The sequence below is a fragment of the Sorghum bicolor genome, chromosome 3 (genome assembly GCF_000003195.3).
Source record: "Sorghum bicolor cultivar BTx623 chromosome 3, Sorghum_bicolor_NCBIv3, whole genome shotgun sequence".
NCBI lineage: Eukaryota > Viridiplantae > Streptophyta > Magnoliopsida > Poales > Poaceae > Sorghum > Sorghum bicolor.
In genome coordinates, this window is record NC_012872.2 from 56,894,450 (window position 1) to 56,908,613 (window position 14,164).

Genomic DNA, 14,164 nt, shown 5'->3' on the forward strand with positions numbered 1-14,164 from the left:
GATAAAGCCATCCGAAGCTCCCAAGCCACAAGCACCACTTCCACGGTGCTATGCTAGTGACTATATGTGTTGTTGGGGCAAAGATGGCAAGATCGTGGTAAAGTATGTTGGTGCCCACAAGAGGAAGGAAATATTGAGGAGTGTTTGGGTGCCAAAACTTTATGTGACTAACCCCCTAGGACCCAAATCTATTTGGGTACCTAAAATACAAGTTTGAATTGTCTTTGTAGGAATACTCCTCCGGTGGAACAAGTTGGGTGTTGGATAGTGGATGCACCAATCATATGACCGGAGAGAAGGATATGTTCACATCATTCCAACCTAGTGGTGAACAAAGTGGAAACATTGTATTTGGTGACAATGGAAAAGGAGAAGTACTTGGTTTGGGTAAAATTGCTATCTCAAATGATAACTCCATTTCCAATGTTTTACTTGTAAATTCGTTAAGTTACAATTTGTTGTCCGTCTCGCAACTTTGTGAAATGGGTTACAATTGTCTCTTTACGGATAAGGGTGTGGAAGTCTATAGAAGGGAGGATTCCTCTATTGCATTTACGGGTCACCTAAAAGGGAAACTCTATCTAGTTGATTTCACATCAAATAGAGTAAAGCCCGAGACTTGTTTAATGGCAAAATCTAGCATGGGGTGGTTATGGCATCGCCGACTTGCCCATGTTGGGATGAGGAACTTGGCCAAACTTCAAAAAGGCGAACACATCCTTGGACTAACAAATGTTTCTTTTGAGAAAGATAAGATTTGCAGTGCATGTCAAGCGGGAAAGCAAGTAGGAGCTAAGCATCCCGCAAAGAACATCGTGACAACCGAAAGGCCTTTGGAGCTGCTACACATGGACATATTTGGACCCATGGCTTACATTAGCATTGGTTGTAACAAATATGGTTTTGTGATTGTTGATGATTATTCACGTTATACTTGGGTTTTCTTTTTGCGTGATAAAAGTGAGGTCCAAGGGATTTTCAAGAAGTTTGCAAGAAGAGCCCAAAATGAGTTTGATGTCAAGATCAAGAAAGTTAGAAGTGACAATGGGACGGAGTTCAAGAACACAAACATCGAAGAGTACCTTGATGAAGAAGGAATCAAGCATGAGTTTTCGGTTCCCTATACTCCTCAACAAAATGGTGTTGTGGAGAGAAAGAACCGGACACTCATAGAAGCCGCAAGAGCAATGTTGGATGAATACAAGACTCCGGTGAACTTTTGGGCGGAAGCGGTCCACACGGCGTGTCATGCTATAAACCGCTTGTATCTTCACAAGAAAAGAGAAAAGACCGCCTATGAACTCCTAACCGGTAAAAAGACCAAGGTGCACTACTTTAGAGTTTTTGGATCCAAGTGTTTCATACTTAACAAAAGGTCCAAAAGCTCAAAGTTTGCACCAAAGGTTGATGAAGGTTTAATGCTTGGTTATGGTACTAACGAACATGGATATCGTGTTTTCAATAAAACCTTCGGTTTGATTGAAATCACGATAGACGTGACCTTTGATGAAACCGACGGCTCTCAAAAGGAGCAAGTCAATGTTGAGATTGTAGGTAATGAAGCAGATGCACAAGAAGCTATCAAGAAGCTAGCAATTGGTGAGATAAAGCCCATTGAAGATGACGATGAAGAAAGTGCAGTGCATATTGATCATGATTCTACCATTCATCATGGCTCATCCAATGAGCATGGTGAGGCTTCCGCATCAAGAATCAATGAAGATTGTGGCAACAATGTGCAAGCTCAACCTCATCTTAACCTTGACCACACAAGTGAAGACAATCATCCATAAGATCATAGTCTTGGTTTTCCAATAGATCATGGCTATGATGATGAAGAAGATGATGGCCCCATTCAGAGATCAACTCAAGTGCCACATCCTAGAGTACATCAATCAATTCAGCGGGATCATCCCGTTGATAACATTTTGGGAAGCATTCGACGAGGGGTAACGACACGTTCTCGTTTAGCAAGTTTTTGTGAATATTACTCGTTTGTTTCTCCTTTGGAACCTCATAGGGTGGAAGAAGCACTTGATGATGAAGATTGGATGATGGCCATGCAAGAAGAGTTGAACAACTTCACACGGAATGAAGTCTGGTCCTTAGTGGAAAGGCCCAACCAAAATGTGATTGGAACCAAATGGGTCTTCCGGAACAAGCAAGATGAGCATGGCGTGGTGAGAAGGAACAAGGCAAGATTGGTGGCTCAAGGTTTCACTCAAATAGAAGGCTTGGATTTTGGGGAGACCTACGCACCGGTGGCAAGGCTAGAATCCATTCGTATTCTACTAGCCTATGCTGCCCATCATGATTTCAAGCTATATCAAATGGACGTGAAGAGTGCATTTCTCAATGGCCCCCTATCCGAGTTGGTGTATGTTGAGCAACCACCGGGTTTTGAAGATCCCAAGTTTCCAAATCACGTCTACAAGCTCGACAAAGCACTCTACGGGCTTAAACAAGCCCCTAGAGCTTGGTATGATTGCTTAAAGGACTTCCTACTCAAACAAGGGTTTGAGATAGGAAAGGCCGATGCTGCCTTGTTTACTCGCAAAGTCAATAATGATATTTTTGTGTGCCAAATATATGTCGATGACATAATATTTGGTAGTACTAATGAAGATTTTTGTGAGGAATTTAGTAGGATTATGACGAACAGGTTTGAGATGTCTATGATGGGTGAGTTGAAGTTCTTTCTTGGATTTCAAATCAAGCAACTCAAAGATGGCACGTTCATAAGTCAAACGAAGTACACCTACGATATGCTAAAGAAGTTCGACATGGACAAAGCCAAACCCATCAAAACACCGATGCCAACAAGTGGGCATCTTGACCTTGATCAAGGAGGAAAGGACGTCGATCAAAAGGTATATCGCTCCATGATTGGATCCCTCCTTTACCTTTGTGCATCTAGGCCCGATATTATGCTTAGTGTGTGCATGTGTGCAAGATTTCAAGCTAGTCCAAAAGAATGTCATCTAATGGCTGTTAAGAGAATCTTTCGGTATTTAGTGCACACTCCTAATCTTGGCTTGTGGTATCCTAAGGGCTCCACTTTCGAGTTACTTGGCTATTCCGATTCGGATTATGCCGGTTGCAAAGTAAGTCAAAAGAGTACCACCGGGACTTGCCAATTTATTGGTAGGTCTTTGGTGTCTTGGAGCTCTAAGAAGCAGAACTCCGTTGCTTTGTCCACCGCTGAGGCCGAGTATGTGGCGGCCGGTGCATGCTGTGCCCAACTACTTTGGGTGAAGCAAACCCTCAAAGACTTCGGTTGTGAGCTAACCAAGATTCCCCTTTTGTGTGACAACGAGAGTGCCATTAAGTTGGCAAACAACCCTGTAAACCACTCTCGAACAAAGCACATAGACATCCGGCATCACTTTTTGAGAGACCACGAAGCCAAAGGAGATATCGCTCTTCATCATGTGAGCACCGATAAACAACTAGCCGATATCTTCACAAAGCCCCTAGATGAGTCAAGATTTTGTGCTTTGAGGAGTGAGCTAAATATCATTGATTCTCGTAACCTAACTTGATGTCTTGCACATAATTTGATTGATCTAGGTAGGAGAAAACTATTTGCAAAGTTTGTATGCCGACTTTCAAAATCTAATTTGATATAGGTTTCATGGATGATTATAGTTATGTAATGCTTGTTTGTCAGCTAGTCATCCTTGAAATCATTTGTGTCCATCATATTTATACCCCACATTGCACAGAGAGTTCAAATTCCGAAGTTTTTGGGTCTCCCTGTGTCGGAAGTCCCGACGTGTGTCGGGAGTTCCGACGTGGTTGCGGGCTGAGCTCTCAGTCGGGAGTTCTGGTTGGCGTCGGGAGTCCCGGCCAGCGTCGGAAGTTCCGACGTAAGCCGGAAGTCCCGACGCAGATCTGGCGCGCGCGCGGCAGACCTGTTTTGACTGGCTTGACCCCCCTTTTACCCCGTGACCGCAGTCCTTTCACCCTCCTCCGTTTGTGCCTCCCCGTGATCCTCTTGCTCTTTATGATGAGGCTTGCCAAGCTTATCAGGATGAGGCCACTTCTCGCCCTCATGGCAAAGGTGTGGCTGCCCCTGAGGATGAGGAGTACCATGAAGAAGAACAAGATGATGATGATGATGATGACGATGACGATGATGATGACGGTGACGATGAGGACTTTGACATTGAGTAGCTGTTTCTTCTCTAGCGCGGCCTACCCCTTTTGGCACTTGTTGACAAAGGGGGAGTGTTAGGCTTTGATCTTTCATGTAATAAGCTAGATGTCGTGGTTAGTAGACTTAAAAACATCTTAGTTTGGATTATCTATGTCTCGTGGTGGCACTATGCGATGGACATCTTTATATATGTTGTGTGAGTTGGATGTTTGTAGGGCAAGTTGTTAATCTTTTATCTATCTACTTTGTTTACTTGTCCTTGTCTCTTTTGTTTGTTTGTTGATTGAGTTTTTGTGATGGCCATGTACTTAAGGTCTATCTTGGTTTATTGGCCATCCTATTCTCTCCACTTTGTTGTGTGAATATAAATTGTCATATTGCATACTCTTTCACGGTTATACTCTTGTTCACACTTGTTGCACCCCACAGAGTGCAAAATTTAGGGGGAGCTTGTTCCTTGATGTATATTTCTTAAGTGATGACAATCACCATTGAAATTCAAATTCATGCATACATCAAGGGGAAGCTCGCTGTAAATTTTGGACTTCAAAAGCTTTTTGACTTTCATTTGTAAGCCTAAACTTGGTTGTCATCAAGCACCAAAAAGGGGGAGATTGAAAGTGCATTTGCCCCCTATGTGGGTTTTGGTGTATTGATGACATCCAATTTAGGGACTAATGCGTTGTATTTGAGATTTGCTACAGCTACTAGTCTCATGAAAGATGCAAAGGTTCGACTTAAGATGAAATGGTATCCCCCAATCTTCGTTCGTGAGAAAGGCGTTGGATTCAATCTAGAGCTTAATTGTTTTTTGTTTAACTTGGAGTTAGGTATGCCGTACTATCAAGAGGGATTCAAAAGTTGTTGGTTTGGGGAAGATAGAGTGCTCAAGTCTTTCAACTAAAACCTTTTTAGAAACACTCTAGCACCTCTCTTGCACTTAGATCTACCCTCTGTGACTTCTGGTGTCGGAAGTCCCGACGTGGGTCGGAACTCCCGACGTGCTGCGCGAAAACTGTGAACGTCGGAAGTCCCGACGTTGAGTTCTGCGTGCGCACGTGTCGGAAGTCCCGACGCAAGGACTGCCTCGCGCGAGTGCCAGTAGTTCCGGCCAGCGTCAGCAGTGCTGACCCGTCGGAAGTCCCGACGCATGTCGGAAGTTCCGACATTGACTTCCTGCGCTGACCTCGGCTGCCTGCTAAACAGTGCTTCCTAGTAAGTGTCGGAAGTCCCGACACTATGTCGGAACTTCCGACGTAGATCTGAGCAGTCTTTTCTCCCAGTAGTATAAATAGCTCTCTCTGTGTTTCTAACCGTTACCCACTCATTTCATTGCGACCAACCCTCAGACAAAACAGCTCCCAAGCATTCAAGACTTCCCTCTCCTCCTCCTCTTTGCTCTCAACTTCGATTCACCTTAGATTTGGAGTGATTGGAGAGTGGTTAAGTGAGAGCAACGCCTTGAGAAGCTTGAGCACTTGATCTCTTCGTCAAGCCGGCAGGTTTTGAGTTTATTACTCTTGGGTTCTTGGAACCCTAGCCGGCTAGGCGTCGTCCAAGAGCTTCCATCTTGTGGAAGAGCCTTGGAAAGTTTGTATTACCCCATTTTTCTTAGTGGAAAGCTCAGGTGACCTTTGTGGTTACTTTGAGGGAGGCAAGGAGATGAAAGAGACTCCGACCTTGGTGGTCACCTCAACAACAAGGACGTAGGAACTCCTAAGTGGGGTTGCCGAACCTCGGGTTAAATCCTTGTGTCTCTTGTGGTTGCTTTTCTTAAGTTCTACTCGTATTACTTGTATTTGCTTGTGCCTCTACCTCCTTTTAGGGTTTGGTCTCGATCTACGGTTTGGGGGACTCTTGGTGTCAAGGAAGGCTCTCAACGTCCTCTTCTAACCACTAGAGAGTGGTGTTGCAAGTTGTGGATCTCACAAAGTTCATTTAAGCACTTGTAGTTCATTTCCCGTAGGTGTCGGAACTGTTGACAGTTTGCGTTGGAACTTCTGACAACGTCGGAAGTTCTGACCCAAACTATCAGGGCTTCCGACAGTTGCTGACAAGTGACTTTGAGTTTTGTGTAGAATTTTTTAGATACGCCTATTCACCCCCCTCTAGGCATTGTTTAGATCCTTTCAGTAGCACTGTTGGAGTGGGAGGTAAAATATAGATAGTACAAAAATAGTCTATTTTAGGTAGTACTGCTGGAGATGCTCTAAGTGATAAACAAAATGCTGGGATAGAGTTGGATCTCTAAGTGATAAACAACATGCTGGGATAGAGTTGGATCTAGCTAAATGGTGGGGAAACGATGGTTCAATGGCTCCGGTTGTTTTATAGATAAAGAAAATTTTATTCTGGCCTCGGCAAGAGTTTTGCACTCAACCATTCAGTATTACAACGTTTCAACCACAATCTGATGTAGAAAAGCTAACAAAAGCCTCAAAAGTATGAGAGACTATAAATAGATTAAGCTCTAAGCCTATTAGACAACAACCATCTATTCTTAGCGAAAATTTTCATTGCTACGGTCTCCATCACTATGCATGTCTTTTTCAAATTTGGTTGGTTGGGCTTCTTTTAAAGTGTGGACCAGAACTCCGTCCAGTGAGTCGTCTTGAAAATAACCTATAAATAAGAGTAAAATATTTTTTTGTCAAATATTACATCATTTCTGGTCAACCATATAGACCAAAATATTGCGCAAATATTGCGCTTGCTCCTACTCGAATTTGAGATCGCAAATTTGATTCTACTTGTAGCCATATTTGGAAAAAAACTAGTTATATCTCTTGGAGGTTGTAAACCAAGGCTATGTGAGAAGTCCTCCAAATAAAGCGTGCTATGGCACTCAAAAAATAAATGTTAGGTGGTTTCTTTGTTGTTACAAAACAACACTTTTCATCACCCTTTTAATTTCATTTTAAAAAATTGTATTTTGTTTAAATCACCCCTTTTATTAAGAACGAAACAAAAATTTTGACCTTTAGGGGTACCTTGAGCTTCCAAAGAGCTTTGTTTCGAGGCATAACTATTTGGTTTACTATTCTTTTATACATTGATTGAACAGTAAACACCCTTTTACTAGTAAGGGTTCGCTTAATAGAGCCTACTTGTTCATCGAGTTGCACAAAAGCTACTCTTGTGACCAATTCATTCCGTTTAAGTAGTTTATCTCCCACTAGTGTTATGCGAAAGGAAATGTTAAGAGGTGTGGTACTGAAGATATTAGCAATTGTTATATGTTTCTTTCTTGTAACGTTATATGAGGATGGGTATTGTGCTTTGAGGGTAAAATTTCCTAACCACTTGTCCTCCCAGAACCTAACTTGAGCATTACTATGAATGTTAAAGATGGATAACTCTAGAATTGGTCTTTGACCTTGATAAGGCCTGACCAAAAATGTGAATCTCTCTCTCTCTCTCTTGGCTTCCAGTATGTTTCACCCAAAATTTTATTTTTTAATTACTTCTTCCTAAGAAGTTCTTGCCAAACTCCATCTTCATTGATAAGTTTGTAAAGCCATTTACTAAGCAAGCATCGATTTTGTACCTCAAGATTTGTAAATTCTAAACCACCTTGTTCCTTTGGTAGACATAAAATCTCCCATTTTGCCAACCTATACTTTTTATTATGGCTGTCTCCTTGCCAAAAGAAAATAGACCTATAAAAGTCTAGCTTTTTAAATACCTTTGGGTACTTCAAAAAATGACATCATATACATAGCAAGGGTCAAACTGAGTTTATCAACACTAGATGACATCCATAAGATAGAAGTTTTTATTTCCAACTGCACAATTTCTTTTGAAAGCGTTCTTCAACATCTTTCCAACCCTTGTTATTGAGTTTTCTATGATTCATTGGTATGCCTAGGTATTTGAAAGGATATTGACCCATCCCACATCCAAATATCTGTGAGTAATGGTCAACAAAATCCTTTGCTTCCCCATAGCAAAAGAATTTCACTTTTATGAAAATTAATTTTCAATCATGAAAGCTGTTCGAAGGCACACAAAAGAATTTTTTATATTTTTTGTTTCTTCGAAGTCATGTTCAATGAAAATAATTATATCATCAGCATATTGTAGAATTGAGAGGCCATCATCTACTAGATGTGGAATCAGTCCCTTAAACTGGCCATCCTCCTTAGCTCTAGCAATGAATATGGCTAACATATCCACCACTAAATTGAAAAGCATGGTGACAGGGGATCACCTTGTCTGAGACCTTTCTTCGTTTGAAAATAATGTCCCACACCATTATTTACCTTTACTACAACACTACCCCAAATAGAAATTGATGTATCCATTGGCACCACCAAGTTGAGAATCCTTTCATCCTAAGGGTTTGTTGAAGAAAAGGCCATTTAACCATGCCTTCTTAAAGTCCACTTTAAGAGTAACTCTATTTAGCTTCTTCCTATGTAGCTCATGGATGGATTCATGGAGGATCGATACACCTTCTAAGATATATCGTCCTGGCAAAAGGCAGTCTGTGTTGGTCAAATGACCTTCTATGCCACTCTGTTAACTCTATTAGTTGTGACTTGTGACCTTAGTAAAAATCTTAAAGCTCACATTTAAAAGACATATCAGTCTTGTTGGTTCCTAATAGCTTCTCCACATTTTGGTAAAAGTGTAATAATACCAAAGTTGAGGCTACGAAGAGGTCATTCTCCTTTGTGGAAGTCATAAAATATAGCCATCAAATCAGCTTTTATGACTTGCCAAAACATTTGATAAAATTCAGCAGGAAAATCATTTAGTTATGTTCCATTTAGAAAATAGTCTTTTTAATCTCTTGTTCACTAAACATGGTCGCGAGGATATCATTTTTTCGTCTGTCACGTGTGGAATGTCATCCACTATATTTTCCATCATGAAAAATTAGAGCAACTCCAACCCACCTCCTAAACAAGTCCCTATTCTAAATCTAGGGACTTGATTCAAAAAAATCAACTCCAACCCACCTTCTATTTAGGCTCCTATTTTCCATACCCTCCTAAATTATACTTCCCTCTGTCCCTGAAAGCTTCAATTCCTAGAATCCGTGCCAGTCAAACTTGTTTAACTTTGACCAACTTTATAGAAAAGAGCATCAATATGTATAACATAAAATGAGTATCTTATGAAAATATATTCAATGATAAATCTAATGTATTAATTTGGTACTATAAATCTTAGTGTTTTTTCTATAAATTTGGTCAAAGTTTCAAAATTTTGACTTAGGACAACTCTAGAAATTGCAGCTTTCAGGGACGGAGAGAGTAGTTTCAACCCCTCACATCTAGAACCCCCTATCCTACTAGTTTAGGAGGTGGGTTGGAGTTGGGTTTTAATTTGAGCTCCTACTTTTTTATCATAGCATGTAAATAAAAATTTAAGGGCTTAATTTAGGGACTTGGGTTGGAGTTGCTCTACGTCTATCTGTTCGCTGATCTGAAAAGTTAAAATTAAAATTATAGTTGATTGATTTATTATGAGAGAAAAATACTACTTGCTAGCAGAAAAAATACGGCTGAAAAGAGAACTGAACAGTTGTTATGCTCCTCTCGTGGTGATAACTAAGTTTTCAAGATTCTCCGTCACATCGAATCTTGCGGCACATGCATGAAGCATTAAATATAGACGAAAACAAAAACTAATTATACAGTTTGTTTGTAAATCGCGAGACGAATCTTTTGATCTTATTTGATCTTAGTTAGTTCATAATTGAATAATATTTGTCAAATAAAAACGAAAGTGCTACAGTAGCGAAATCCGAAATTTTTTCGGAACTAAGGCCTTGTTTAGTTTCCAAAAATTTTCAAGATTCCCCGTCACATCGAATCTTGCGGCACATGCATGAAGCATTAAATATAGACGAAAACAAAAACTAATTACGTAGTTTATCTGTAAATCGCGAGACGAATCTTTTGAGCCTAGTTAGTCTATGATTGGATAATATTTGCCACAAACAAACGAAAGTGCTACAGTAGCAAAATCCAAAATTTTTCTCAAACTAAACAAGGCCTAAACAAGGCCCAAACACAAGAAAGAACTCACGGCTGTCAGGCAGAATCCGATGATTGGTCGTCTCTCTCTCTAAAGAATCGGCTGACATCCGCGATGGCGTCAGTGAGAATTCGCGGTGCCGCCGCCGCGGCGCCACCCGCGTCCGTAGAGCCCGAGCGGAGAGCCGGAGGCACACTACCACTCCAACTTGCCCACCTCGACGGACGGTTCTACCACCAGTCCACCACCCTCACCCTGTGGTTCATTGAACCTGGCCCTTCAACACTCGCCAAGGCCAGCCAACCAACTAGCCAAAGCCGCCAGGGGGCGTCTGTGCTCTGCGCAGCAGCCCTTTCGTCCCGCCCTCCCTCCACCTCCACCCCTTCGCGGACAGAAAAAAGAAGTGTCAGTGTCAGCTGCCCCCGTATAAAGCGCGCACCACCAGCGGCGGCCTGCCCGCCCGCCCGCCCGCATCGCCATGGCTCTCGCCGTCCGCACGCCCCGCTTCCAGCCTCGACGGACCTCCATTTCTGCGCCCGCACCACCCGCCTCGACATCCCTCGCCGCCGCGAACGCGAGGCCCCGCGCCTGCGCCGCCGCCGCCGTCCGCGCCTCGCCCTTCACCGAGGCCACCTCCTCCTCGCGCTACCGCCGCGACGCCTGGTCCTACGCCGCCGCCGATGGCTCCTCCAGCTCCGCATCCCCGTCCTCTTCCGATGCTGCCGCTGCCGCCGCCGCTGCGGCGGCGGCGGCGGGCCGCCGGGACGACGAGATCGCGCTGCAGCTGCCGGAGCTGCGGAGGCTCCTGGACGCGCTGAGGGCGTCCAGGGGGAAAGGCGCCGAGGGGGCAGACGGCGGCGGCGGGCCCGGGAGGGTGGCGCTGGTGGGGACAGGGCCCGGGGACCCCGAGCTGCTCACGCTCAAGGCGGTCCGGGCCATCGAAGCGGCGGACCTGGTGCTCTACGACAGGCTGGTGTCTAACGACGTGTTGGACTTGGTCGGGGAGGGCGCCAGGCTGCTCTACGTCGGCAAGACGGCGGGATACCACAGCCGCACCCAGGTGGGAACACTCTTCCTTGGTTTCGATTTGGATCAATTTGAGGTTTACACGCGACTGGAAATGCTAATTGGGAACACAGAATTGAGGCGACCTCAGCTTAGGACTTTGTACCTTTCCTTCCCCTTGTTTGTAATTTGTGTGTTCGATGGCTGATTGATGCAATGTAGGAGGAGATTCACGAGCTGCTGCTGAGCTTTGCCGAGGCTGGTGCCAATGTTGTCCGCTTGAAAGGTGGCGATCCTCTGGTAATTTACTCTTGCTTGCAAATCTACTTAGCACCTGATGATTATTCTGGCACTTCCATTTGTTAACCAAGCTCAAACAACAAAATTGGTTTCACAACTTTTGCTAGTGGTGGTGTCATCAAACATTGAGGACTAACTTTTTCAAATGATGATCCATTCTTGGTGTGGCTTAAGTCATTTTCAAGTGATGGATTCATAGAACTGATTGTCTGATACTGATTAGTACTGTTATGACCAATATGTCATGGCTGTCACATCTGACTCATCAGAGTAGCAGGTCATAAAAGAATAAAAGTAAACCCTCAGGCTACTGTTTTCCTTTGGAAGGAGACAATATTGCTAGGATCGAAAAAGATCAATCATTTGTAAGCTGTTGTGTTTGCACAGCTGTGTAGATGATCAATCATGTCCTTATTTAATCTTTTCAGTTATCATTGCAGAAATACTTCTCAATTCTAAGTGTGGTAGCCTTGCATTAACCGAGACAAACAATGCCACTTAATTATGCCCTGTACTTTGTTTTATCTGTATAGTAGCAATAGCAACTGATTCTAAATTTTTTCTATTTTTCATTCATTTTTCCTCAAAAAGGATTCCCATTCTTATTGGTTATTTGGTTGTACCATCTCATGTAAATTCCATGTGGATGTATCATTTTAGAGATTCCAGAGCCATAATGGTGCAGTTGTTCCTTTTCTAATAAAAAATAGAGGCAGAGAAAAGTAGCAACAACATTGCAATTTTTATCACTTTGAGCATAGGCAGTGTTTCACTCCACATATAACTCTCTGGAATTGCGCTTCTATCTGTGGGCATGGGGCAATAAATTTACTTGTGTTCCTTTCAGGTTTTTGGAAGGGGCGGAGAAGAGATGGATTTCTTACAGCAACAGGGAATCAAAGTCGAAGTTATCCCAGGTATGATAATCCTATTGCACTAGCTTGGATACTTTGCATTGTTTGGTTGGTAGCAGTTATGAAATACTTTGGATCTGAATTCCAAAACTCTGCAGGAATTACTTCTGCTTCAGGAATTGCAGCAGAACTAGGCATTCCGCTAACCCATAGAGGTGTTGCTACCAGGTATGATTAGCCTTTTGTAGTTCTACCTAACTTTTAACTACTATTGCACAAAAGGATTTCCCCTTTGTATGGAAATGTTTCTTCTAAATGACTTTTCAACAAGCTTCATCATTTCCCATCAGTTTTTTGTTTAGGATTTGCAATACTCCCTCAATTAGCATGCCTAAATATGGATCTTTTGAGCATTACTTGCTGTAACTCTGAAATGGTTCCCGTTTTTCACCGTACATGTCTAATTGTGTAGTAAAAGTTCTCGGTATTATTTTCTGCTGTTCTGCTGTGCTATGGTTAATGGAATATCATTTTTTTAGTAAAAAACTCTCTTGAATTATTAATGAACAGAAAGGTGCTATTGTCTCTGACACTGTACTGTAGAGATAGAATATTTCTTAAGTGCTTATAGTAGGATAAATTGTTGACATAATCTTCGCTGCAGTGTCAGATTTTTAACCGGACACTCCAGAAATGGTGGGACAGATCCACTACATGTAGCTGGAAGTGCAGCTGATCCAGACACTACTTTGGTTGTGTACATGGGTTTGTCAACACTTCCATCACTCGCTCCAAAGTTAATGAAGCACGGCCTGCCGCCAGATACCCCTGCTGTTGCAGTAGAGCGCGGGACTACACCTCAACAACGAACGGTAGCGACTCTTAGGCCCGCAAAAACTAAATTGTGTTTAACCTTACTCTGCCATCCTGAATGTTCCTCACACTGTAGGTGTTCTCCTTGTTAAAGGATCTTGTGGATGAAGTCAAGTCAGCTGATCTAGTTTCTCCAACTCTAATAATTATCGGGAAAGTGGTATCCTTGTCGCCCTTCTGGGTGGAGTCATCTGAACATTATGCACTGAAAATTGAGAGCTCTTATACAAATGAAACCAGATGATAGCACGTTTTCCTGATTTTAGTGATTGGACAATACTTAAGTAATGAAATATCCCAGATACGAGCAGTTCCAATTGAGATCCATTTAGGAAATGCAAGCACAGGTTCGACCTGGTGTACACAAAACATTTCAGGAAGCATGGATTCTGAATGATGGATGGCTTAAGCCCATAACAGCATTGGGACAGAAGCGCACTTCTTCTGATCATGCTTTGACTCTTTGGCCTATCTACCTGAGATCCACAAATTTTTGATTTAGTTGTTCGACAATAATTGTGTGCTTCTGTATTGCTTTGGTGGGAATTGCTTTGATCCCCTTTCTTCTGTTGATGAAGAGGTCATGTCTGGAGGCTTGAGCTTCAGTATATAGACGCATTTCAATTCAGTGTGGTCTTTGTCAGAGAAGTCTCGGTAGATGTATGTTTTCATTCTGACTTGTGGCCCATTCGGAGCGCAGGATTTTACAGAATTCGACAATAAGTAGTTATATTTTTTGTGGAAAATAGGAAAATTCCTGCTCCCCAAATTCCTGACTGTAAGGATTTTTTGGTCATCTTTAAAATAAATATATTGTTTTTATGTGTTATGTTCCTCTTTCAAAACTCTTCGTAAAATAGAGCCTCAAGAACGAACCTTTAAGAAAGTAATTATAGTAAATGGTTGTACGTGGTCTTTCTGCAGAGTTGAATGAGAGGTGAGAGAAGCGCTACTTATAGCCACATTATACATAAAAACCAAAAAA

At 42.5% G+C, this 14,164-nt stretch overlaps 1 protein-coding gene across 1 annotated transcript; it reads left to right on the forward strand.

Moving 5' to 3' along the window:
• LOC8084878 (uroporphyrinogen-III C-methyltransferase) lies at nt 10,597–13,822 on the forward strand. Its single transcript, XM_002455960.2, has 6 exons — nt 10,597–11,207; nt 11,375–11,452; nt 12,300–12,369; nt 12,465–12,534; nt 12,971–13,178; nt 13,256–13,822. Exons 1-6 carry the CDS (start codon nt 10,626–10,628, stop codon nt 13,421–13,423), a joined length of 1,176 nt encoding a protein of 391 aa, XP_002456005.2. The 5' UTR covers nt 10,597–10,625; the 3' UTR covers nt 13,424–13,822.